General features: G+C 46.3%; 1 protein-coding gene across 3 annotated transcripts in view; it reads right to left on the reverse strand.

The window, feature by feature from the left end:
• Positions 1–23,644, reverse strand: part of TBC1D32 (TBC1 domain family member 32) — an 804,546-nt gene that overhangs the window by 341,221 nt on the left and 439,681 nt on the right. For all 3 annotated transcript variants that reach the window (XM_069235394.1, XM_069235395.1, XM_069235396.1), the window contains 2 exons: positions 5,693–5,801; positions 4,811–4,904 (listed from right to left, as the gene is read on the reverse strand). In XM_069235394.1, coding sequence (XP_069091495.1) covers positions 4,811–4,904; positions 5,693–5,801 — 203 coding nt within the window. The remainder of the gene's footprint in view (positions 1–4,810; positions 4,905–5,692; positions 5,802–23,644) is intronic.

A 23,644-nucleotide genomic window follows, 5' to 3' on the forward strand; every position in this document is an offset into this window, starting at 1 on the left:
GTCAGAAGAGCAGCTGACAGGGTCATGTAATTGCTCGTAAGGTGTGACTCTGGAGTTGAGCAAGCCTCACCAAAGGACTTATCCAGCTACATGTCTAGGGAAGCTAGCTCGCCAGGGACAAATGCGTTCTTGGTGCTTCTACCTTCTTTTATGCATAATTCCAGAGCAACTTTCGGGGAAGGCAGCAAAAGTAAAGCAGAACTGTCTTTGATGCTTCTTCCTGTGCCAAGGTTCTACCCTTGTTGACAGGGTGGCTCTCCCCATAACAACAGTTACCTGCAAAATGTGGAAAGGGGGCTCAACCACTGTAGTGGAAGAAGAGTCAGGTTGGGTCTTTGATTAGCAGTCAGGTTACCCCCGTCCAAGCAAGTAAGTGTTGGACTTTTTTGCTTATGCAGGGTCATCCCCAATCTTTTTGCCTCCTGCCTCCTATCTTTTCTGACCTGTTGCTGTTGGCTTTTGAACTCTGAGCACTTTCCCGCTGCTAACCAGTGCTAAAGTGCATATGCTCTCTGTGTAAATTGTATTGTTGATTGGTTTATACACGATTGGCATATTTGATTTACTAGTAAGTCCCTAGTAAAGTGCACTAGAGGTGCCAGGGCCTGTAAATCAAATGCTACTAGTGGGCCTGCAGCACTGGTTGTGCCACCCACATAAGTAGCTCTGTAATCATGTCTCAGACCCGCCATTGCAGAGTCTGTGTGTGCAGTTTTAACTTTAAATTCGACTTGGCAAGTGTACCCACTTGCCAGGCCTAAACCTTCCCTTTTCTTACATGTCAGACACCCCTAAGGTAGGCCCTAGGTACCCCAAGGGCAGGGTGCAGTGTAAGGTTAAGGTAGAACATATAGTAATGTGTTTTAAATGTCCTGACAATGAAATATTGCTAAATTCGTTTTTCACTGTTGCAAGGCCTGTCCCTCTCATAGGTTAACATGGGGGCTACCTTTAAATCTGATTAAAGTGTAGATTCTCTTTGGGAGCGGATGGACATGTGGAGTTTGGGGCCTCTGAGCTCACAATTCAACGTTTCACGCAGACGCCGCGATCCCCGACTTTGCGCATCGGCTTGTTTTCACTCTTCACCAAAGGTACTGTACCTGGGCATCTACGTGGCTCCGCGTCCGGCACCGCTGGTGTCAGATTGTTGGGAACGATTCTGTTACAACACCGTGTTAACACCTCATCAAAGCATTTTTTGTTTTTAAGCGCTATTTTTGAGTTTAATCTTTAAAAACTTCATCACTTGACTTGTCTATGTCGGATTTTTGTTGTTTGGTCTTTTTTTGTTTAGATAAATATTTCCTATTTTTCTAAACTGGTGTTGTGTCATTTTGTAGTGTTTTCATTAAGTTACTGTGTTGCAGGGTTTTCAGACGTCCCGGGGACGATGCGTGGAATCCTGGGCTCGCAGAACGAAGTACATGGGCTGTGTCGATTCCGGTTGGCGATGCGTGGAATTTTCTTCCGCACAGCAGGCGCTGTGTCGATTCCTCTCAGGAAGTCGGGCGGCGACATTCTGAGTCAGCTTGCGACGATCCAGTAGGGCTATACGTTGAGGTACCGGTCACGTCGCTGGCGCTGCGTCGATCTTCTGTCACAAAGTCGGGGCTGCATCATTCCGACCTCGGCTTGCGGTGAATTTTTCACCGCGAGCAGGCTGTGCGTCGTTCTTGGCAGGCGGTGCGTCAGATTTTCGCCGCACAGGGATTTCACCTGCAGGAGAGAAGTCTTTTTGGTCCTGAGACTTCAGGGAACAGGAGGCACGCTCTATCCAAGCCCTTGGAGAGCACTTCTGCAGCACAGCAAGAGAGCAGCAAGACAGCAGGACAACAGCAAGGCAGCAGTCCTTATTGGAAAGCAGTCAGGTGAGTCCTTTGGGCAGCCAGGCAGTTCTTCTTGGCAGGATTCAGGTTGTTCTCCAGGAAGTGGCTGAGGTGGTAGGGCAGAGGCCCTGTTTTTATACACAAATGTGCATTTGAAGTGGGGGAGACTTCAAAGAGTGGCTTAGAAGTGCACCAGGTCCCCTTTCAGTTCAATACTGTCTGCCAGGGTCCCAGTAGGGTGTGTGGCAGTCCTTTGTGTGAGAGCAGGCCCTCCACCCTCCCAGCCCAGGAAGACCCATTCAAAATGCAGATGTATGCAAGTGAGGCTGAGTACCCTGTGTGTGGGGTGTGTCTGAGTGAATGCACAAGGAGCTGTCAACTAAACTCAGCCAGACGTGGATTGCAAGGCACAGAAAGATTTAAGTGCAGTGAAATGCTCACTTTCTAAAAGTGGCATTAAAATAGTAATATTAAATCCAACTTCACCAGTCAGCAGGATTTTGTATTACCATTCTGACCATACTAAATATGACCTTCCTACTCCTTTCAGCTCAGCAGCTACCACTTCAACAATGTATGAGGGCAACCTCAATGTTAGCCTATGAAGGGAGCAGGCCTCACAGTAGTGTAAAAACGAATTTAGGAGTTTTACACTACCAGGACATGTAAACTACACAGGTACATGTCCTGCCTTTTACCTACACAGCACCCTTCCCTAGGGTTACCTAGGACACACCTTAGGGGTGAGTTATACGTAGAAAAAGGGGAGTTTTAGGCTTGGCAAGTACTTTCAAATGCCAAGACGAACTGGCAGTGAAACTGCACACACAGGCCTTGAAATGGCAGGCCTGAGACAAGGTTAAGAGGCTACTGAAGTGGGTGGCACAATCAGTGCTGCAGGCCCACTAGTGGCATTTAATCTACAGGCCCTGGGCACATATAGTGCACTCTACTAGGGACTTATAGGTAAATTAAATAGCCCAATTGGGTCTGATCCAATGTTACCATGTTTAAAGGGAGAGAGCATATGCACTTTAGCACTGGTTAGCAGTGGTAAAGTGTGTAGAGTCTAAAAACCAGCAAAAACAGTATCTCCAAAGTGGAAGGAGGCAGGCAAAAAGTTAAGGGTGACCACCGTAAGGCTGCCAGGTCTAACAGGGCTCAACAACTGTACTGGAAGAGGAGTTATGGTGGGGCTCAAATACTGACCATACACAGGAGGAGCTGGTGCTGACTCCATGATGCAAGTCTCCGGAGCAGGTGGAGACTTCAACTTGCTGGTCCACACCCATTTGGGGAAGGCAGACGTGACTTATCAGTACCATTTCCAGAAGGATACATTGGCTCTGCCCCTTATTGCAGTGGTGGTGTTTGGTCTCTGTGTCTAAACGAGGAGCAGCACTCAACGTGACGGTATGTATATGAGCGTCCAGAGCAGGGGGTTAGTCTACAACCAGAAAGATCCTCTGCCTGTGGCCACTTCTTGCCCTTCCCAGAATCGGTGACAAAAGTTTGCAGCTGGAAGTTGCCAGGTACTGCTACATAGATTCTCTTTCAATTGAGTTCTTTGACCTTACAGGTGGCCACTAGTACCTTTTGGATAAGGTCAATAGTGGAGGCTTCCATGACAATATGAAACGGTCACCGGTGGAGGAGATGCATCACCACCTCACTGGCAGGAAGTGAACTCAGTACTTTGGCTCTAATTTAGATTTGGCGTATGGGTACTAATCACAAAAGTGATGGATATCCCGTCAGCTTTATTAAAAGTGCATTATTTCCTAGTAAGCTTGTAGTACTGAGGATTGGAAATCTGTCATCTTTGTGGAAGAATGCCTGTCTGCCCAACTCTAAATCAGACCCTTTGTCTGGTGGCCGAGCCCCTGTACTTTACTTGGGTGAAGGAATCAAACATTTCTTTGAGAATCGGTTCATATTTACTCTGTAGGTCAGCTTATTCCTGTGGAAGCATGGTACCAACTGTAGCACCCACAGTGGAGACATACACTAAATTAATATTCCACAGGCACCCAAGAGATTACAAGAATTAGCTACTGCAAATGCCCAATGGCATTAGGAAGTGGGCTTGAAGTCGGAGTAGTATGACATGATTTACCTGATCTGAAGAAAGGAGGTGGTGGAGGAAAAAAACAGCAGGATGCAAGTCACATATACATAGTGTATCATGGTGAGTCCACACCGGAGAATCATTGAGCACAAGAGAAGCATGCTCCAGTCCACACCATTTACTGGTCCCTTGAACTCCAGAGAGAGAGAGACTGTAACAGAGTTACTGACTCCATCAAGAGTCACAAAATCAGCAGAAAAATCCGAAGACACGATGCATTTCACCTATTGACAGTCTGAAAAATCTGGCAAAATATCTAAGTGAAACTACAGGAGGAAATGCGTGTTTACCATAGAACTGAACCTAGAATTACCCATTCCCTGGTACTCCCTCATTACGGAGGAGAAGCTCCGGATTTAGGTGTCATTCCCATCAGCTGTGAGCCCCTGAGTAATGGAAATGCTCAGTTTTGAAAACTCAGTGAAGTGGAACTAACAGAGCAAAATGAGAGCCCCCCCCCCCGGAATTCGGGTTTAAGAGGGAGAGGTGGAGAGGCGTATTTAAGAGCATCGCACAAAGAGCGAGCAAGCAATAAACGTTAACCGGTTCTGGCATCAGTAGGATTTCTTCAAAATAAAGGGTACCATTGTTACACTTGCATAGCTTATGAAAAACATACGCTATTGGTACTACTGGTATATCTAATCTGCTTTAGAAGAGTAGTCACTTCATGGCTGGTGGGATAAAAAGAGTACTTCTAAAATACGTAGTAACCAAAAAGTAACACTACAGTGAAAGGCAACAAGCTCAGAAATAAAAAGAGAATCCCTCATCGTGCATTAGTTATGAACGTTATTAACAGCAATGAACACACCGTTCAATCAATCAGCAATTACTGGTAAGTGCAATTTACCTTGTATCGCGTCTGCTTTTTTAGGGGTTGCAGAGAGATAGAATTCTGGCACAGGGCATGATGAAAACATTGGCCACGGATATGGATCGTTGCCCTAGACAAAGTAGCGATAAAGAACGAAAGCGTGAGATAATTTAATTGCAGGTTTCCCACTACAGTCTGCTGAAAAGTTCAGATATTAATAATTTCTGCTACCGCCGTCTGCTAGTCCTGTCAGAATCATATTGAACTACAATTTAATGCACCAATTTGCAACAATTAAAAGAAAAGGAAAATGATAGAAAATCCAATGGCTGTTAGAGCCAGACCATTTGTACCAGCTAACTCTGAATCATGGTAATGCCAATTTTGATGTTACCATTTTATCACTGAAAGCAAAATTACAGCTTTCAAAAGAAATACTGTATTTCCAATTTTGCACATCAATCCTGCTGCCTCTCCTGAGCTGACAGTAATTTCAATTTCATCTTTGCAAGGGCGGCAGGCAGCAGGGGAGCTTAGCACTTAAAGAAACCTGCTTAACAAACAATGCACAGTGAGAATGCTGATGAGACAGACACCTATAATATCAGATAACAGATTTGATACACAGAGGTCTAGCATAAGATGGGGATAAACCGGAGAAAATGCTTCTACCACTGTTAAAGACCAAGTAATGCACACTGGGTTTCAAGGTGACGCAGGTCCAGTTTGAACTGAAGAATCAGAGGCAAGCAAGTCCCTGCTGTTACCTGAAGCTGATCCTGACACTCCCCAAATGCAACAAAGTTAACCGAGGTAGTAATGTCAAGTAAAACCACCTATTTTCTTTACTGCAGTCATTGAATTGAAAAAAAAACGGTTTTGCTGAGAATGTCACAAGAAAAATGTGTTTCCTCTAACCTGGCGAAGAAGCCTTGAGGGCAAAATTCGCTCGGATGGTCCTCCAACAAGATTCATTCGTACAAGAACGTGGTTTCTCTCCACTGACAGCCCATCAATTATAAATTCCCTGTAAAAATAATGATAGTTTTTATTAGATAAAACTTCTTCAAACCACATCAATTTATCTGATATGTTAGACTGCCTCAAAGACAACCATGCATTGAAGAAATCTAAAAAAGTGGTCAGCGCTATTAGTCCTAGTGACCCATCTGTTATTTGGTCCATTGTTTCTGGGCCCAGATAAGATACTCAGAAAGGTACAATTAATAATTCGCTCTTAGCTATCGTATGAGAGGCAGGTTTAACACTATGGTGAGAAACATTAACACTATAGGAAAACAGACTGCCTTCCAGTTTAGAGCATCAAAACCCACTGAAAAAGCGCACTGGCGAGCAGCATAGGTCAACTAATGTAGATTAGGATACAATGTTAAAAAAAAGATAATCAATAAACTGTAGTTCTTACGAAAACGTTTTCCTTATTATAAAACAAAGGCATCATATTCGCAGGCCATCGAACCATTTTGTTGGAGGCCAGTGGGGGCAACGGGACAGAGTTGAAGATTTTGAGATTGATTTGACAGGCCCTGCACCAAACAGGATTGTCAGGGAGGCCAGGTAATGTGTCACAAGTTTTACTAAAAGAAAGGCAAATATTCCTAATCCACTCTCACCCACTGGTAAGCACTTTACCTCAAAAACTAGCATGCCGTGACAGTCATGTATGATTACAAAAGGCAACTAGCATTCTCCAGCAAAATATTCCCGTCAGGGGTTTCTCCCAGGTGTATGTAAATATAATTTAGCTCAGATTAAAAAGGTCCCTGAAACTAACCTCTGCTGCAACTGACTTTACAAATGGACTCCATTGAAAATGAACCAAAATCTGGCTATACTACGACTACTCCTACTTTGTGGCGCTGTGCAAAATGCCATCTGGTGGAAGGCCCAAGTAGCTCCAAAGACTAGATCCCATCAACAAGTCTAGAGAGCGGGGATCCTTCCAATCTGCCTTGACTCTCTGACAGAAGGCATGAAATAAGAAACTTTGAGGTAGAGTACTTAATCATTCAATCAGTCATTTGTAAAGCGCAGCAGTATCATCCCTAGGTGAATCTGGGTGCTGCATCTGCATCGAAAAGCCAGGTCTTGAGTTGCTTTCTGAAGACTGCCAGGGAGGGTGCTCTTCCGATGAGGAGGGGGAGGTAATTCCAGGCTTTGGCGATGATGAAGGAGAAAGCGCAGCGGGTGCGATGGATGCAGGAGACTTGTGCGAGGGAGAGTGAAGAAGAGTGCAGGTGTCTCTAGGGATAATGGAAGCTCTGCCGGTGGTTGATGTAGGTCAGTCCCAGTTGAGGAGGGCTTTGTAGGTGTGTGTGTGTCTTGATCTGGCATCTTTTCTGGACAGAGAGCCAGTGGAGTTTCCTGAGGTGAGGAGTGATGTGGGTACACTTGGGGAGGTCCAGGATGAGTCTGGCTGGCGCGTTCTGTATTTTCTGGAGTCTTCTGAGGAGCTGGGAGGGAATACCAGTGTAGAGCGCATTGCCGTAGTCGAGGCAGCTGGAGACGAGGTCTTGAGTGACAATCTTTCTGGTGTTTACTGGGATCCATCTGAAGATCTTGCGGAACATGCAGAGGGTGTGGGAACAGGAGGAGGCGACTGCATTGACTTTTTGTTTCATGGTCAGTTGGCTGTTTAAGATTATGCCGAGGTTGCAAGCGTGGTCAGTCGGTGTGGGAGTAGGTCCAAGTTCTTCTGGCCACCAGCTGTGGTCCTAAGGAGAAGTAGGCTTTCCAAAGATCAGTATCTTGGTTTGTATAAGTTCTATTTGAGGCAGCTGTCTCTCATCCAGTCAGCTACGTCAGTCATGGCGATGTGAAAGTTGGTTTTGGCCTTAGAGGGGTCTTTGGTGATTTGAGGACGAGCTGGGTGTCGCCGGTGTAGGAGATGATGTTGAGTCTGTGGGCTCTGATGATGTCTGCGAGGGGGGTCATGTTGATGTTAAACAGCGTGGGGTTGAGCGATGATCCTTGGGGCAGTGGGAGTGGAGGAGAATGGGGGAAGGTGAAAGCTCTAGGTGCATCCTGAGAGGAAAAATGTGATCCACTGGAGGGCGTGTTGTTGAATGCAGATGTTGTGGAGTCTGTCATTGAGGATGTGGTGCCTAAAATGTTAGTTCTGCAGCAAAACTGAACATTTCACAAATTCTGCTGTACAGGTTTCACATTTTCTCGTTAACAATCCTATGTTTTTACATTTTGAACTTTCACAACTTTTTTTTAAACTTCCCTCAAGTTTCTCCTCTGTCACACCACATTTCTCACTCATTTTAGAATTAATCACTGCACATACATGGATCACATGTGGGTTCATACACAACCCCAACTTTTCTTGGTGAGGTCAGCTCAAAACAGTCTCTCTATGCGCAGCAAAAAAATACTTCCCCACTCTTTTTGCACCCTTTCAAATTTACCTCAGACTAGAAGTAACCTTTGATCTTAATACTATGTCCTGAATAACGGTTTCGCTATACAGTTGTAGACTTCAATGTTCTCCTCACCAACAACCTTTAAAATAAAACCAAACCCACAATGATATACCATGCCCAAGAGACTACTATTACATTAAACAACATACTATCCATAAGTGCATTGCATGCCAATAACCCTGTCACAGGTCGAACAGTATGAAGACCACTGAGGCGTTATTTAGGTAGTAGTAAGTGGTTTATTGTTAATGATACGGGGGGGGTAAAGAATGTTGAACAAAATCACAAGTGGTATTGTCTTTCTTAGTCACTTTGTTCTTCTTTCGTCCCTTTTCCCAGGTTCGTGATGGTATGTTCTTGCTTCTTATTTTACAGGTAACCCAGCTGCCTCGCACGCTCGTCGGAGTCCAGGGTGGTGCCGGAAATAGAAGGGAGAACGCTAAGGTAAGTATTGAGTTTTTAATAGGGTCCTTCCTTTCTTTTTTTTTAGCTTTGGACTGGGAGGTGGTACACACAAAAGGAGGGGGTTGGTGCCAGTGTGGAGTGCTTAAGGGACTAGTGTGCACACTTCTATTCTTTTAGTGTAGGATTAAGTGACACTGGTGAGTTACTTATAGTGCCCTTCCTGCTACCTCCCTTTCCAACCCTCCTCTATGACCCCTCCCCAGTCCCTTCTCCCCAATTTCCCTTCTTCCTGTCCAAAAGGACCGTACCTTGTTAAGCCACGACCCTCCAGGGCCGTGGCTGGCTTGGTAGTGTTCCTCCTGCTGGTCTCCTGTTTCCAGGTTCTGGAGCTCTTCTCCTCTCTCTCCTTCCTCCAGTTCCTCGTCTGCTTCTTACCTGGTCCTCTGGTCCTCCTTGCTCTGCTCTTGCCTCGGTTTCTCCGTGTTTCCGTCTCTCTCCGCTTTCCTCTTGCTCTCCGCGTCTCTCTCCCTCTCCAGCGCGTCTCCTTTATGTTCCTCTCCAGCCCGGGAAACACACGTCGTTTCCCGGGCAACGCCGTCCTGCCTGCCGCTCTCGGGCCGCGTCTCCCCGGCAACGGGAAGACGCGGAAATGACGTATCGGCCGTGGCCGATACGTCATTTGCTGTGCTCGTAGCCGGGATCGCCCGGCTACACCCCTCTCCCCATGAAAGGTCCTGCTCGAGGACCGTAGCAGCGTCTGGGAAGCGAGATAAATAGTCAGCTGGGGCCTGTTGGTGACCCGGGATGTGACGGACCTGAAAGGAAAATGGTTGCAGTTCAAGGAACCATCGTAAAATTCGAGAATTGGTATCCTTATGTGCAGACAACCACGTGAGGGGAGCATGATCTGTAAAAAGTATGAAGGGGCGGCCTAGAAGGTAATATTGTAACGTATCCACGGCCCATTTTATAGCCAGACATTCTTTTTCAATGGTCGGATAGTGTTGTTCCCGGGGAAACAGCTTCCTACTGACGTATACTACCGGGTGCTCTCTACCTTCCCCGTCGGGTTGGGCCAATACTCCCCCTAAACCCACATCTGAGGCATCAGTATAGAGATGGAAAGGTTTCGAGAAATCTGGGCATCGGAGTATCGGGTCTTTGGTTAGGAAGGATTTTAGTTGTTCAAAGCTGGCTTGCTGTTGGTCCGAAAAGGGTGCTAGCCTATTAGGATGGGATTTAGACAGAAGGTCCGTGAGAGGGGCGGCCAATGTAGAATAATCAGGGATAAACCTTCTATAATACCCTACTAACCCTAAGAAGGATCGTAACTCTTTCTTGGTTGCCGGTTTAGGTGCATTTAATATGGCCTCTACTTTTTTTTGTTTGAGGTTTTAGGTTCCCTTGACTAATTTTGTAGCCCAAGTATGATATGTCGGGCGTTCCTATGACGCACTTTTTAGGGTTGGCAGTTAACCCTGCGGTGACAAGAGTGTGGAAGACTTGGTGTAAATGTTTTAGATGATCATTCCAGGTTTCACTGAAAATTACTACATCGTCTAGGTAGGCTGCTGCAAAAGACTGGAAGGGATTTAAGAGTTTATCCATTAACCTCTGGAATGTAGCTGGCGCTCCATGTAGACCAAAGGGCAACACAGTGAACTGATAGAGACCGGACTGGGTGGCGAATGCTGTTTTCTCTTTATCTTCTGTGGCTAAGGGAATCTGCCAATACCCTTTTGTTAAATCTAAGGTGGTCATATATTTGGCTTTTCCTAGTTTCTGTAATACGTCGTCAACTCTGGGTATAGGATATGTATCAAACAGGGAGTTTTCGTTAAGCTTCCTGAAGTCAATACAGAATCTAATAGTACCATCGGGTTTTGGTACTAAAACCACCGGGGAGCACCAGGGACTATTTGACGGTTCAATTACCCCTTGTTCTAACATTTTCTATATTTCCGCCTCCATGATCTGCTTCCTTGCCTCAGGAATACGATATGGCCGTAACCTCACAATTTTCCCTGGTATGGTTCTAATTTTATGAGTTATCAAGGTGGTTCTACCTGGTAACGCTGAAAAAAAATCCCGGAAATGCTCTAGTACATTGGACACCTGTTCCTTTTCTGATTTTGTTAAGGTTTCATTTACTGGGGGTAGATCTTCCCCGTTGCTGTGTTCGGTTGGACAGAACTCAATACTTGACTTACTATTTGGACATAGGAATCCTGCCAACACGCTGGCAGTGTTCGAGGGGTCTGGTTCTTCCCATTTTTTTAGGAGATTTATGTGATAAATCTGTGATTTCTGGGGAGTGTTCGATAATTCAACCAGGAAGGTAACCGGAGATACTGCTCTTATTATCTTATAGGGGCCCTGCCATTTGGCGATTAGTTTTTGTTCTGAGGTTGGATGCATAATTAAGACCTGATCTCCTGGTTGTAAAACCCGTAACTTGCTCCCTTGGTCATAATATCGTTTTTGAGTGTTTTGAGCTTGTTCCATATTCACTTTGACCGTGTCCCATAGACTTTGTAGCTGTGACCTTAAATTATGGGCATACTCTAGAAGGGGCCTTCCCCCTTCTTCTGCCTCTTCCTCCCATGTTTCGATGGCCATGTCAAGAAGAGATCTCGGCTGTCTTCCGAACACCAGCTCGAAGGGGCTGTGTCCTGTAGAGGACTGTTCATGTGTTTGAATAGCATATAGTACTAAGGGTAGTTTTTGATCCCAGTCTCTCCCTGACTCTTCCATCACTTTTTTCAATAAGGTTTTTATTGTTCGGTTATATTGTTCCACTAGTCCATCCGTCTGTGGATGATATACTGAGGTACGGATTTGGGAAATACCTAAGGTTTTACATACTTGCTTCATAAGAGTGGACATAAAAGGAGTCCCCTGGTCGGTGAGTATTTCATGCGGGAACCCTACTCGGTAAAAAATGTTAATCATGGCCTGCGCCACTGTCTTAGTTGTCATACTTTTTAAGGGAACGACCTCGGGGTATCGTGTGGCATAGCCAACCATGACTAGGATATACGTGTAACCCTTTGTGGATGGTACTACAGGGCCAATTAGGTCCATTCCTACCCTACTGAAGGGAATGTCTATAATGGGTAGGGGCATCAGGGGTGCTTTCTTAGGTCTGCCGGGTTCAGTGAGTTGGCATCTGGGACATTGGGAACAAAATTTACGTATGTGAGCAAATACTCCCGGCCAATAGAACCGTCTAAGAAGGTATTCTTCTGTTTTTTCCCTCCCAAAATGACCTCCCCTGGGTTGACAATGGGCCATCGTGAGGACCTGATTTCGATAATGCTCGGGTACCACTAATTGTTGTTTATGTTCTCCGGTACCGGTAGTGGTTATCCGATATAAGAGGTTTTTCTTAATGAGGAAGTAGGGACCCACCTCGTCGGTTTCTTCTTCTCTGGCCGACTTCCAGGCGTGGGCGAGAGAAGGATCTACTCTTTGCTGATGGGGAAAACTGACAGGGACTTCATGTGTTTCCGCAATAATGCCTGTGTTTGGTCCTGATCTCTCCTTTCCCCAGTAATTAAATGTTTCCATTCGTTTCTCTCTACGTGATAATTTCCTCCGGATTGTGGGGCTTTCTATACTGCTATCGGAGAAAGGAGCGTCTCTCCACCAATCCTGTGTCAGTTTGGGCTGTCGAACATAATCTAGTATTTCTTGGAAATGTTCATAATCAGTTCCAATGATACACTCCTCAATCAGATTGGGCATTATACCCATCGGTAAGATATCCCGGTGTTTTCCCCACTCGACTGACGTCATATAAAGGGTACTGTTCCTTATCTCCGTGTATGCAACATATATTCACCCATTGTTCTGTTCTTTCATCTACTATGGAGACTATGGGGGTCATTCTGACCCTGGCGGCCGGTGGCCGCCAGGGCCACCGACCACGGGAGCACCGCCAACAGGCTGGCGGTGCTCCCACGAGCATTCTGACCGTGGTGGTTCAGCCGCGGTCAGAAGCGGAAAGTTGGCGGTCTCCCGCCGACTTTCCGCTGCTCGGGGGAATCCTCCATGGCTGCGGAGCACGCTCCGCAGCCATGGGGATTCTGACACCCCCTACCGCCATCCTGTTCCTGGCGGGTCTCCCGCCAGGAACAGGATGGCGGTAGGGGGTGCCGCGGGGCCCCTGGGGGCCCCTGCAGTGCCCATGCCCATGGCATGGGCACTGCAGGGGCCCCCGTAAGAGGGCCCGCAAAGTATTTCAGTGTCTGCCATGCAGACACTGAAATACGCGACGGGTGCAAACTGCACCCGTCGCACCCCTGCAACTACGCCGGCTCAATTCTGAGCCGGCGTCCTCGTTGCAGGGGCATTTCCTCTGGGCCGGCGGGCGCTCTTTGGAGAGCGCCCGCCGGCCCAGAGGAAATGTTAGAATGGCAGCTGCGGTCTTGTGACCGCGGTGCGGTCATTTGGCGGCGGAACCTTGGCGGACGGCCTCTGCCGTCCGCCAAGGTTTAAATCAGGCCCTATGTCTTTTCTCACCACCGACTGGTTACACCCTGAGTCAATAAGGGCCCATATGGTTTTCCCGTTGACTTTCAGAAGCTGTTTAAACTTTTGGTTACCTCTTCCGGTACACAGTACCCGTCGCCTAGTAACTCCGATTTCCATTGGCTCACTACTATCCTGTTTTCTGGGGCACATTCGGGCAATGTGGCCCCATTCCCCACAGTTGTAACATTGAGGTCCTGCTACCGGTGGAGGGTTAGGAAATCGGTGAGGTACTGGTTCCTCCGAAAAGGTTCTTGGTGTAGTTTTAGGATTGGGAGGTCCTGGTTTTAGGCTGGGTCGGCTGGGCATATTTCTCACATCAGTGGAGCGATGATAAGCACACGCTAAATCAATTGCCATGTCGGTAGTCACCTTTGGATGTTGACGGATCCAGTGTTTAGTGGTGGTAGGCAAGGATTCTAAATATTGTTCAAGGACAATTGTTTGGATCACTTCCTCCCTACTATTTCCGGAAGAACCCAGCCATTTTAAGGCCAAGTCCTTTACCCGATAATAAAAGGTTCGGGGGTCTTCATTCGGTCCCCATTTAATTTTTCTAAATTTAACCCTATAGTATTCCGTGTCATGTCCCACACGTTCTAAGATACTAGTCTTTATCTCTTGGTATGGCGTGGTTCCACCTGGGTTTGCTGCTTGATATGCTGCTTGTAAGATCCCTGTAAGTAAGGGGGCGACATACTGACCCCATCTATCCTCAGGCCATTGGGCGGATGAGGCCACTCTCTCAAAATTAGTAAAAAAGGCTTTGGGGTCTTCTCCGTCTTGATATTTCTGTAACACGGAACTTGGGACATTGGGATGCACTTTACTACTAGCAATGGTCTCAGTCAATTTTTTCATGGCCGTCTCATGGACCAGTTGATTGTTCGCAAGGATGGTCGCCTGACTTTTCAAAGCCGACTGCAATGCTTCCCTGTCCTCTTTGGCCTCTCGCTAGTGGGCCTCCCACACCAGTTGGAGATGACGTTGGCCCTCGGCCAATTGCTTTATCATATCCTCCAATGAGGGTTGGTCACTCATGGTTATACTGTTCGATTACTGCGAGGAGGCTACACAGGTTTTTGAATCCCACTTCTGACACCACTGTCGCAGGTCGAACAGTATGAAGACCACTGAGGCGTTATTTAGGTAGTGGAAGTGGTTTATTGTTAATGATACGGGGGGGGTAAAGAATGTTGAACAAAATCACAAGTGGTATCGTCTTTCTTAGTCACTTTTTTCTTCTTTCGTCCCTTTTCCCAGGTTCGTGATGGTATGTTCTTGCTTCTTATTTTACAGGTAACCCAGCTGCCTCGCTCGCTCGTCGGAGTCCAGGGTGGTGCCGGAAATAGAAGGGAGAACGCTAAGGTAAGTATTGAGTTTTTAATAGGGTCCTTCCTTTCTTTTTTTTAGCTTTGGACTGGGAGGTGGTACACACAAAAGGAGGGGGTTGGTGCCAGTGAGGAGTGCTTAAGGGACTAGTGTGCACACTTCTATTCTTTTAGTGTAGGATTAAGTGACACTGGTGAGTTACTTATAGTGCCCTTCCTGTTACCTCCCTTTCCAACCCTCCTCTATGACCCCTCCCCAGTCCCTTCTCCCCAATTTCCCTTCTTCCTGTCCAAAAGGACCGTACCTTGTTAAGCCACGACCCTCCAGGGCCGTGGCTGGCTTGGTAGTGTTCCTCCTGCTGGTCTCCTGTTTCCAGGTTCTGGAGCTCTTCTCCTCTCTCTCCTTCCTCCAGTTCCTCGTCTGCTTCTTGCCTGGTCCTCTGGTCCTCCTTGCTCTGCTCTTGCCTCGGTTTCTCCGTGTTTCCGTCTCTCTCCGCTTTCCTCTTGCTCTCCGCGTCTCTCTCCCTCTCCAGCGCGTCTCCTTTATGTTCCTCTCCAGCCCGGGAAACACACGTCGTTTCCCGGGCAACGCCGTCCTGCCTGCCGCTCTCGGGCCGTGTCTCCCCGGCAACGGGAAGACGCGGAAATGACGTATCGGCCGCGGCCGATACGTCATTTGCTGTGCTCGTAGCCGGGATCGCCCGGCTACAAACCCATTACTCATGCTCTTTTCCCATACTCTCAAACCACATACAAAACTACTTAATCCCCCACATCAATTCTAGTATCATTAACCTCAGTGACAACACAATTTATGGGTGTTGGAAATGACCATCTTCCGCATGGTCTTTTTCAGGATTTTTTCTTCATACCATATTTTTGCGGGACCAGTTTGTGTTGGCATTAGGACTCTGTGCAGTTTACTCCTGCTAACCAGTGGTAAAGTGCTTCTGCTCTCCCTTCTAAACATGGTCACTGCAGCCTGTGTGTGCAGTTTTAACATATATCTTTAACTAGGCCTAAACCTTCCTTTTAATACTTGAAAGCCACCCCTAAGGTGTGCCCTAGACGCTCAAAGGGCAGGGCACAGGGCATTTAAAGAAGTAGGACATGTATATTTAATGTTTTACAAGTACTGGCAGTGAAAACATCTCCAAAGCCATTTTTTCAGTGCGGCAGGACATGCATCCCATAACCTAACATGGGTGTACTTTATGACATTTAATAAGTGCTAAATTCAGTAATTAGTACTGTAGAACTCTAATCAAACACCAATGTAGAAATTCTTAATACCAGAGACACCGCTCACCTCTACCTCATCCCAAGTCGTCATTGAACTCATCCTTTCGATAATATGGGAATTGTACCTACAAAACAGTCAGCAGCATTGTTGAAGAAGTTACTTACTTTCGGTAACGCCTTATCTGGCAGAGTCAATATCTAGTTGCAGATTCCTTACCTTAGAATTTCCACCAGGCGTCAGTCTGGATCTGGAGATTTTTCTCCAGCAGTACCCCTACGCGCCGTTAGGTGGCATTGGTCAGCCCCTTATCCATCGTTGGCCAATGCGCGCCGGTTTTGACATCGCAGGGCCTATATAGGCGACACTCCAGCAAGCTGATGTCAGATTCTTTTCACGACTTTCAACGCCAGAAGCGCAGAGCCATGAAAAACACTGACTAGTGGGCTGCCAGAACTAGGGCCCTGAAAGGGAAGTCCCTGTCCCTAGAATTCAGTTTGCAGAGAGGTAAGGATGGGTGGGTGGGTAAGGAATCTGCAACTAGATATTATCTCTACCAGATAAGGTGTTACCAGAGGTAAGTAACTAATTCATCTGATAGAGACTTCTAGTTGCAGATTATTTAGCTTAGAATAGATACCCAGGCAAAAACATCCCTGGAGGAGGGTCTGCGAACCAAATCATACTAGGACGTCACACAGGACCGAACGGCCATTGTACCCGTCGCAACAGACCTGACTGTTCAGGCAGTAGTGTTTCATAAACAAGCACAGGGATGCCCATGTTGCTGCCTGACAGATGCCCAGGAATGAAACTCCACATGTTAACGCAGTGGTTGCAGCTATTGCTCTGGTAGAGTGAGGGCGCAAGCCCTCTGTGTGTTGCTTTTTAGCTAATGCGTAGCACATTTTAATGCAGAGAACAAGAAGAATAGAGGTGGTTCCCATCTGCACTGCCTGACATTTCTTCGCACCCACATAACCAAAGAAGAGTTGATCGTCCACCTGGAACTCTTTGGTATGATCAAGGTAGAACACCAAAGCTCTTTTTGGGTCCAGGCAGTGGAGTCTCTCCTCCACCTTAGAAGGATGTGGGGGTGCGAAAAAAGTAGGCAATGTGAAGAACTGGCATACATGAAAGGGCATGACCACATTTGGCAAAAAGGAAGCCCCGGTGCGCAGCAGAACCTTGTCAGGATAGATGGAAAGGAAGGTTGGCTTATATAACAGTGCCTGCAGCTCACTCACCTTGCGGGCAGAAGTGATGGCCACAAGGAAGGCTTTTTTTAATGCCAGAAGCCTGAGTGGACACTAATGAAGCAGCTCAAAAGTAGTGCACATTAGGAAAGTAAGAACCAGATTCAAATCCCATTGGGGCACTATGAATGGTCATGGAGGAAACATGTGGGTAAGACCCTTCAGTAATCTACTAACAACCACAACCCACTTCTGGCACAGGGACCCTCTCTATGGCTCCCTTGGCCAAGTGAGCTGTAACCTCTTCGACGAGAAGTGCCAAGTGATGTTCTGTCATCCGATCATAGGATGGTGGCATGGATGGAGGGGTAGTCTTGTTAACTTGTGAATAAATACCACATGGAATACCCCTGCAAAGAGGTGGGTCTGAGGGGTAGACGGTTACACCAGAAAGTCTTGCAATCCACTCTTCAAAGATAAAGGCAAAATTCAGTCAGCGAGCTCTAACTAGGGAATTTGTCCTTCAAGAGGACTTCCTGGATCAGAGGTTGAGGTGGAAATGTGTATAAGAGACCCATAAGCCAATGAAGATGGAACACATGCCCCAGAGGACCCCAGAGAAGAAACCTCTTGAGTGAAGAAGGTTGGGTGCTAAGGAGTATATTTATACCCCATCGGAGTCGAATTTGCGACATTTTTCTTTTACGGAAATTTGGCGCAAAACTAACTCCATATTTATATTTTTACGTTAGACCATCTAATATTAATATATTGGAGCTCGCACCATTTTTTAGATGCGTCAACCTACCTTGCGTCAATGAGATGCAAGGTAGGCGTTCCCATCCAAAAAATGGTGCTAACCCCATAGCCCCATATTTATACCCCTGTGCTAAAATGACGCACGGTTGGGAGGAGGGGCTAAATAATGGAGCAAAGCTTGCTTTGCACCACTATTTAGTGCCTGGGTCAGACCAGGCGTTAGGGGACCTGTGGACCCATTTCCATGGTGAGACACCATGGAATGGATCCACAGGTGGCCTACTCAAGCCTAACGTTATTCTTTGGTGCAAAACCCCCTTCTCCCATACCGCCAGCCTCACCCGGCTAACATCATTTTTTTTATTTTTATGCTAGCCCACCCTTTGCACCTGCTTGCACTATTCCATAAATATGGTGCCCGGCTGGTGCTCAGGAATGGCACAAGCCGGTCCTAAACTTTTTGGTGCAAGACTGCGTTAGTGCAGTTTTGCACTAAAAAGTATAACTATGCCCGCAAGTGTTTTGAGAGCTAGTAAATTGGTCTACCAAGGATGTACTCCTCTGGGGGAACATACCCCATCCCACCTCTGGGTGCAAGTGCTGAGTTTATCCAGTATAAGAAGTGGTTTCCTTGATACAGTTTGTATCTTAGATTATTACATACAAGTATCACCTGGAAGAAATGGAGTTCAGAGGTCTTTGGTCTCTAAAGGAGTAGAGTCACCAATAAATCTGGATCTGTGACGCATTTGGATTGTCCTAAATGCTTTTCTACTAGGTGTTGATGAGCAGTAGAACTGTCATGCAGTAATGCAGCATGCGGGGCAGTCTGGAGTCTCCTTCCTTCTCTCTAGAGACTCAAAAGACTTTGGCAATGACTGCCACTTCACAGGATTTCTTTGGTGTCAATCATCTGTTGGGATCCCACAACAGCACTTCTTTCCTCAAAGCATCAGTTCTCTTATATTCCTTGTAAGACGGATTAGCCACAAAAGAGTTTGGATTGACCTTAATTGTTGAGGCATACAGAACAAGTTATTTACCTTTGGAACCACTGTTTCTGATGGATACTTTAACAGAACATTTCCTCACCAGTAGAATATCCTCAGTTGTTAGACTAGATCCGTAAGATTTTTCAGCATAGCCTCTGTGCGATGGTAGGCGGAGTATTGCGGCTCCGCATCCACTCTACTCTGCCCCGGAAGTGATGGCTGGAACAGCTATATGCTCCCCACCTCCCCAACCCCAAACATGCTGAAATTATATTTTCTTTCTTGACATAGTCCACTTCCTTGGATGAGGAGCTCACAAACTAACTGTTCATGGCACTATGCAGATTGTTAATTTAGGGCCGTTTTAGATAGAAAAGAGTCCATTCTACAGAATGAGGTGGTGGGAGGGTGATGAGGAATCTGCGGTTAGATAGAGTAGCCAACAAAAAAAGTGATACTGAAGTGAAGCACCTTCTTCTACTGATGAATACTTCTAACCACAGGCTCCTCCCCAGTAGCATTAATACCAAAGCAGTATTTCCCTTGGTGGTGGGTCTGTGGAATGATTTTGGCCAAAAAGTTCTGCACGACCGAACAGGGAAAATGCCAGCACCATTAGACCTGGCTGTCAAGACAGTAATGTTTCAGGAACGTGCGCAGTGATACCTACATAGCAGTTTGACAAATATCCAGGACAAGATCTCCATGTTCTAGCACAGATGTAGAAACCTTGGCTCTGGTGGAGTGAGCCCTCAATCCGTCAGGGGGTTGATCCTCGGCTGGCATATAGCAGATCCTGATGCAAAGGACTATCGCCCAGAATATCCCCCTCTTCTGCAATGCCTTGCCTTTTTCCCCTACAGAACCCCACAAAGAGCTGATCTAACACCCAGTGGTCTTTTGTCTGATCAATATCAAGCCCAATCGCTCTCTTAGGGTCCAAGCAATGGAAACTCTCCTCTTTCCATACAGCAATGAACGACGGGAGTGTGATAGACTTGCCAACATATGAGAGAGTCAAATCATCAATAGAAAGGCCTCTCTAGTTTGTAGCAACAATTTGCCCTGAAAGAAGGAAGTGTAGGAGTGCTGCACTGGAAAAGCTTGAAGCTCACTCATGAGCAGAGCTCAAGTGACTGCGCTGAGGAAAACTGACATCAGGGTCAGGAGATGCAGATGTGTAACAGTTCAAATAGGGTACACATAAGGAAAGTAAGCACCAGTTTAAGGTCCTAATGAGGAGTAATGAAAGACTTTGTGGGTAATGTGGACCAAACATTTAAGACAATGCAGCACAACTGGTGAGTTGTATAAGGATGGTTAGTCAAGTAATTGCAAGAAGGCCTAAAAGGCCAACAAATAACCCTTAATAGTGCCCATTGCAAGTCCTTGCTGGGCCACAGACAGAATAAATGGTAATGTATTCAACAGTTTGGCTTGACCTGGATCTATGTTATGGGCACCACACAAAGTCACAAACTTGTCCCATCATCCGACATAAACAGATTTTGTAGAAGGACACTTGGCCACAAAGATAACATCCACTACTTTAGGAGATAAGATAACATCCATTACTTTAGGAGGTTGATCGAATTCAATTAACTGCCACCATTCAATTGCCACTCATGGAGGTGTATATTTTGCAGCCCTGGAGACAAGATTCTGCCGTGTTGATGAGACAGAATAGCAAACCAAAGCTGCGGGTTGACCAAAAGACAGATGAATGCTCATGCCAGAATTTCCAGATACCACACTCCGCTGGCCCAATCTGGAGGCACTAGGATGATCTGGGTCTGGTAGTTCCTGATCGTCTTCAGAAAATCTGGTCAGGAAAGGTAGTAGTGGAATGGAATACAGGAGTACTGTGCTGCACTCTAAATGGAACAGGTCTCAGAGATAGCTCCTTCTTTGAAACTTTTGTGGGTGGCAAAGAAATCGAGACAGGGTTCTCTCTACTGACACCCCGAGCTGCCTCTGAGTGTACCTGCCATTCGTGAACAGCTATGCATCGTTGGCTGAGTTCATCCACCCTGGCTTTCACAGATCTCGCAAGGCTGTGCACTATACCTGACAATCCAGGCAGTTCCAGAAGCGCAGAGCCTCCTGGCACAGAGTCCAAGACCCCACCCTTTCCCTCCTGCTGCAGTATCGCACAGTGGTGGTGTGACCTGAACTAGTCTCCCATTAAAGAATGGTAGGGAGGCTTTTAACACAGAGAGAATGTCCCTAAAATCCAGCAAATTGTTGTGGAGGTGGGATCTCAGTCAGAGACCAGATTCCTCTGATCTCCATCTCTCCCTGATGACCTTCTCAGCACACCAGCCAGGCACCCATCACCTCTGTCAGCACTGGATGGAGAAAGTAGAGGGTTCTGTTGCTGATCAAATTGCAGTTTAAAATCCACCACTGCAGATAATTTGCAGTCCCGTCAGAAACCTGGATGGAAAACAGATTGCACTGGTGCAGGGCCCACCACTGAGACTTCAAATCCCAGTGCAGTATTCACATGTCTCATCTGCTATTGTTTGAAGAGCAGAAGGCCAGTAGAATCAGAAGCCTCTGAGCCATCTTCACTGAGACCCACGGCAGAGGCTGAAACATGTGGTTCATAGTCCAAATGTCCTGCACTAATTGTTCCAGTGTGAGGGCTGAAAGTGGACTGTATCTAGGATGGCTCTGATGAAGGGGTGCATCTGCGAAGGAATGAGGTGTGACTTTGGCTGGTTGATTGTGAATCCCAGTGATGTAAGGAGGTTTGCCGTTATCTGGAGGTGGTCTATGACTGACTGTGGCAAGCCTGCCTTCATTGGCCAGTCGTCGAGATAGTGAAAGACTGGTACCCCGACCTCCGAAGATGGACAGTACCATCACCTTTGTGAACACCTGAGGGGCACTGTTGAGGTCAAAAGGGTGTACAGTAAACTGAAAATGCTTGTGCCCCTTCCCCCCTACTTCAAACACAGGTAGCATCAGTGAGCTTGCAGGATGTGAGTATGGAAATAGCAGTCCTGGAGGTTAAGTGCTACCATCCAGTCCCCTCGATCCAGGGCAGCTAAACCTGGGTAAAGTGAACCTTCTGAATTTGTCCTTCTACAGGAAGAAGTCTAAAATGGGGTGGAGGCCTCTGCCCTTCTTCAGCCCAAAGAAGTGGCAGATGTCTGCTTGATGCCCTACACTGAACCCAAAATGACTGGGGTACCTGTTGGTGGGGTGGTGGGTCTTGACGCTGTCTGAAGGCAAAACCCATAGCAATATCTCAAAAGAGGGAAAAGTGCTGAAGATTCCGCTTTGCGCGTGTTGAAAGACCAAGGAAGAGTGCAGTAGTTGCTCTTCTTTCTTTAAAACACCTGAGGCCAGAGTTGGCCTTCTAGCAAGAAAATGTGAGACCCATTGAAAGGCATATCCATAAGTGACGCCTGAACACCAATAGAGGGGCCTGTGGATCTCATTCACTTGTGGTGCCAAAGCACTATGCTAATGCCATCTGCTCTGCCTAAGCAGTCTGTTGTGTCCAGGTCTAATCGGATTACGTACTTGGCCACAGCCTGGCCATCTTGCATAGTCTGCAGCAAAATAGCGTGGAATTCCTCTGGGCTAGCTGGGAGGACTTTAGTGACAGAGTCCTATAAGGCATGGCAGCAACAGCCTAGTAAGCGGCTGGCTTTGACAGAATATATTGTGAAGCTAGCAGGAGAGAACATCCTCATTGCAGATGCCTTGATTTTTTTTTTTTACTCTCTGTCCGGGAGGCTGGTCGAAAAAGAATTAGGGGTACCCATGCTGGTAGAAGAATGTACTACCAGGCTCTCAGGGTTAGGGTGCTGCGTCAAAAAAGCAGAGTCTCCAAGAGCGGGTATGGGACGATGTGTCACTAGACTATTCACAGGTGGGCAAGAGCAAGGTTTGTTTTAAGTGCCCACAAGAGTGTTGGTCAGGTCCTCGCTGAAGTCAAGTAATGGTTTAGAGGAGGATTGTCTGGGTCTGTAGAATCTCCACAATGCCAAAATGTCAACCATGTTACACTCCTTACCGGACCACTTTTTTCGAGGTTCTATTAGCATTCATTTTCCTGCTTGATTCTGAACAGAATTGAAATACAAATGTCATTTAATGTCAGATAGGCATACGTAAATGGTTTTGTACCTTGATTGCTAGCAAACCACACTATTAGAAAATAAGATCCTTCATTGAATGTTGCTTCATACTGTGCTATGTTACACAGTGGCAATAGCTACTATGTAGTTATGTTTGAACCTGTGCTTCCAATGACAGGACATATTTTTGATTTTCCCTTAGCCTTTGAATCCATCTGTGGATTTTCATAAAACTAGGTAATCTACTTTATCAGTCTGCTAAGTCTCAGCATGACACGTTTCATAAAGATTCGCCCACAAGGAAAAAGTTAAGAGAGGGTGAAAGAGTATTGTTTCACATTTTAGCTCCCACAGAATATTTTGCAGAACGCGAAAACAATGCTGAACGGATTTACAATAAAGTTGACAACGTAGGTCTCTTGTCCATGGCAGTAGACTGAGTTATATCGGAATTTGTGTGTGGTGTTAAACAACTGGTGAATTTCAGTGGTATTACACCTTTAACCCTTAAACACAACTCGGTGTTCAACTTTGCTTTTCTGTGAATAGTAATTATATCTGAGAAGGAATACAATCGTGCTGTGTTCATGAAACATCATATGTGAAGAACTGGTAAGTCCTTGTACTTTCACAATGTATTAATGATTAAGAAAATTGTGTACAATTTCCTACAGTGTTAACAGGTAAATGGTGGTGGATATCTGAATAGTCAGATGAAAAGTAGACAGCTTTAGAGCTTCTATATAAACACACTCCAACATTTACTTAACGAAGGAAGAGAAAAAGTATTATCGAAAGAATAAAATACCAAAATTTGGGCAATGTCTGAATATATCACACGTCCCCCTCCCATCATCACATTTTATTTTTC

The sequence above is a fragment of the Pleurodeles waltl genome, chromosome 5, assembly GCF_031143425.1.
Source record: "Pleurodeles waltl isolate 20211129_DDA chromosome 5, aPleWal1.hap1.20221129, whole genome shotgun sequence".
Classification (NCBI taxonomy): Eukaryota; Metazoa; Chordata; class Amphibia; order Caudata; family Salamandridae; genus Pleurodeles; species Pleurodeles waltl.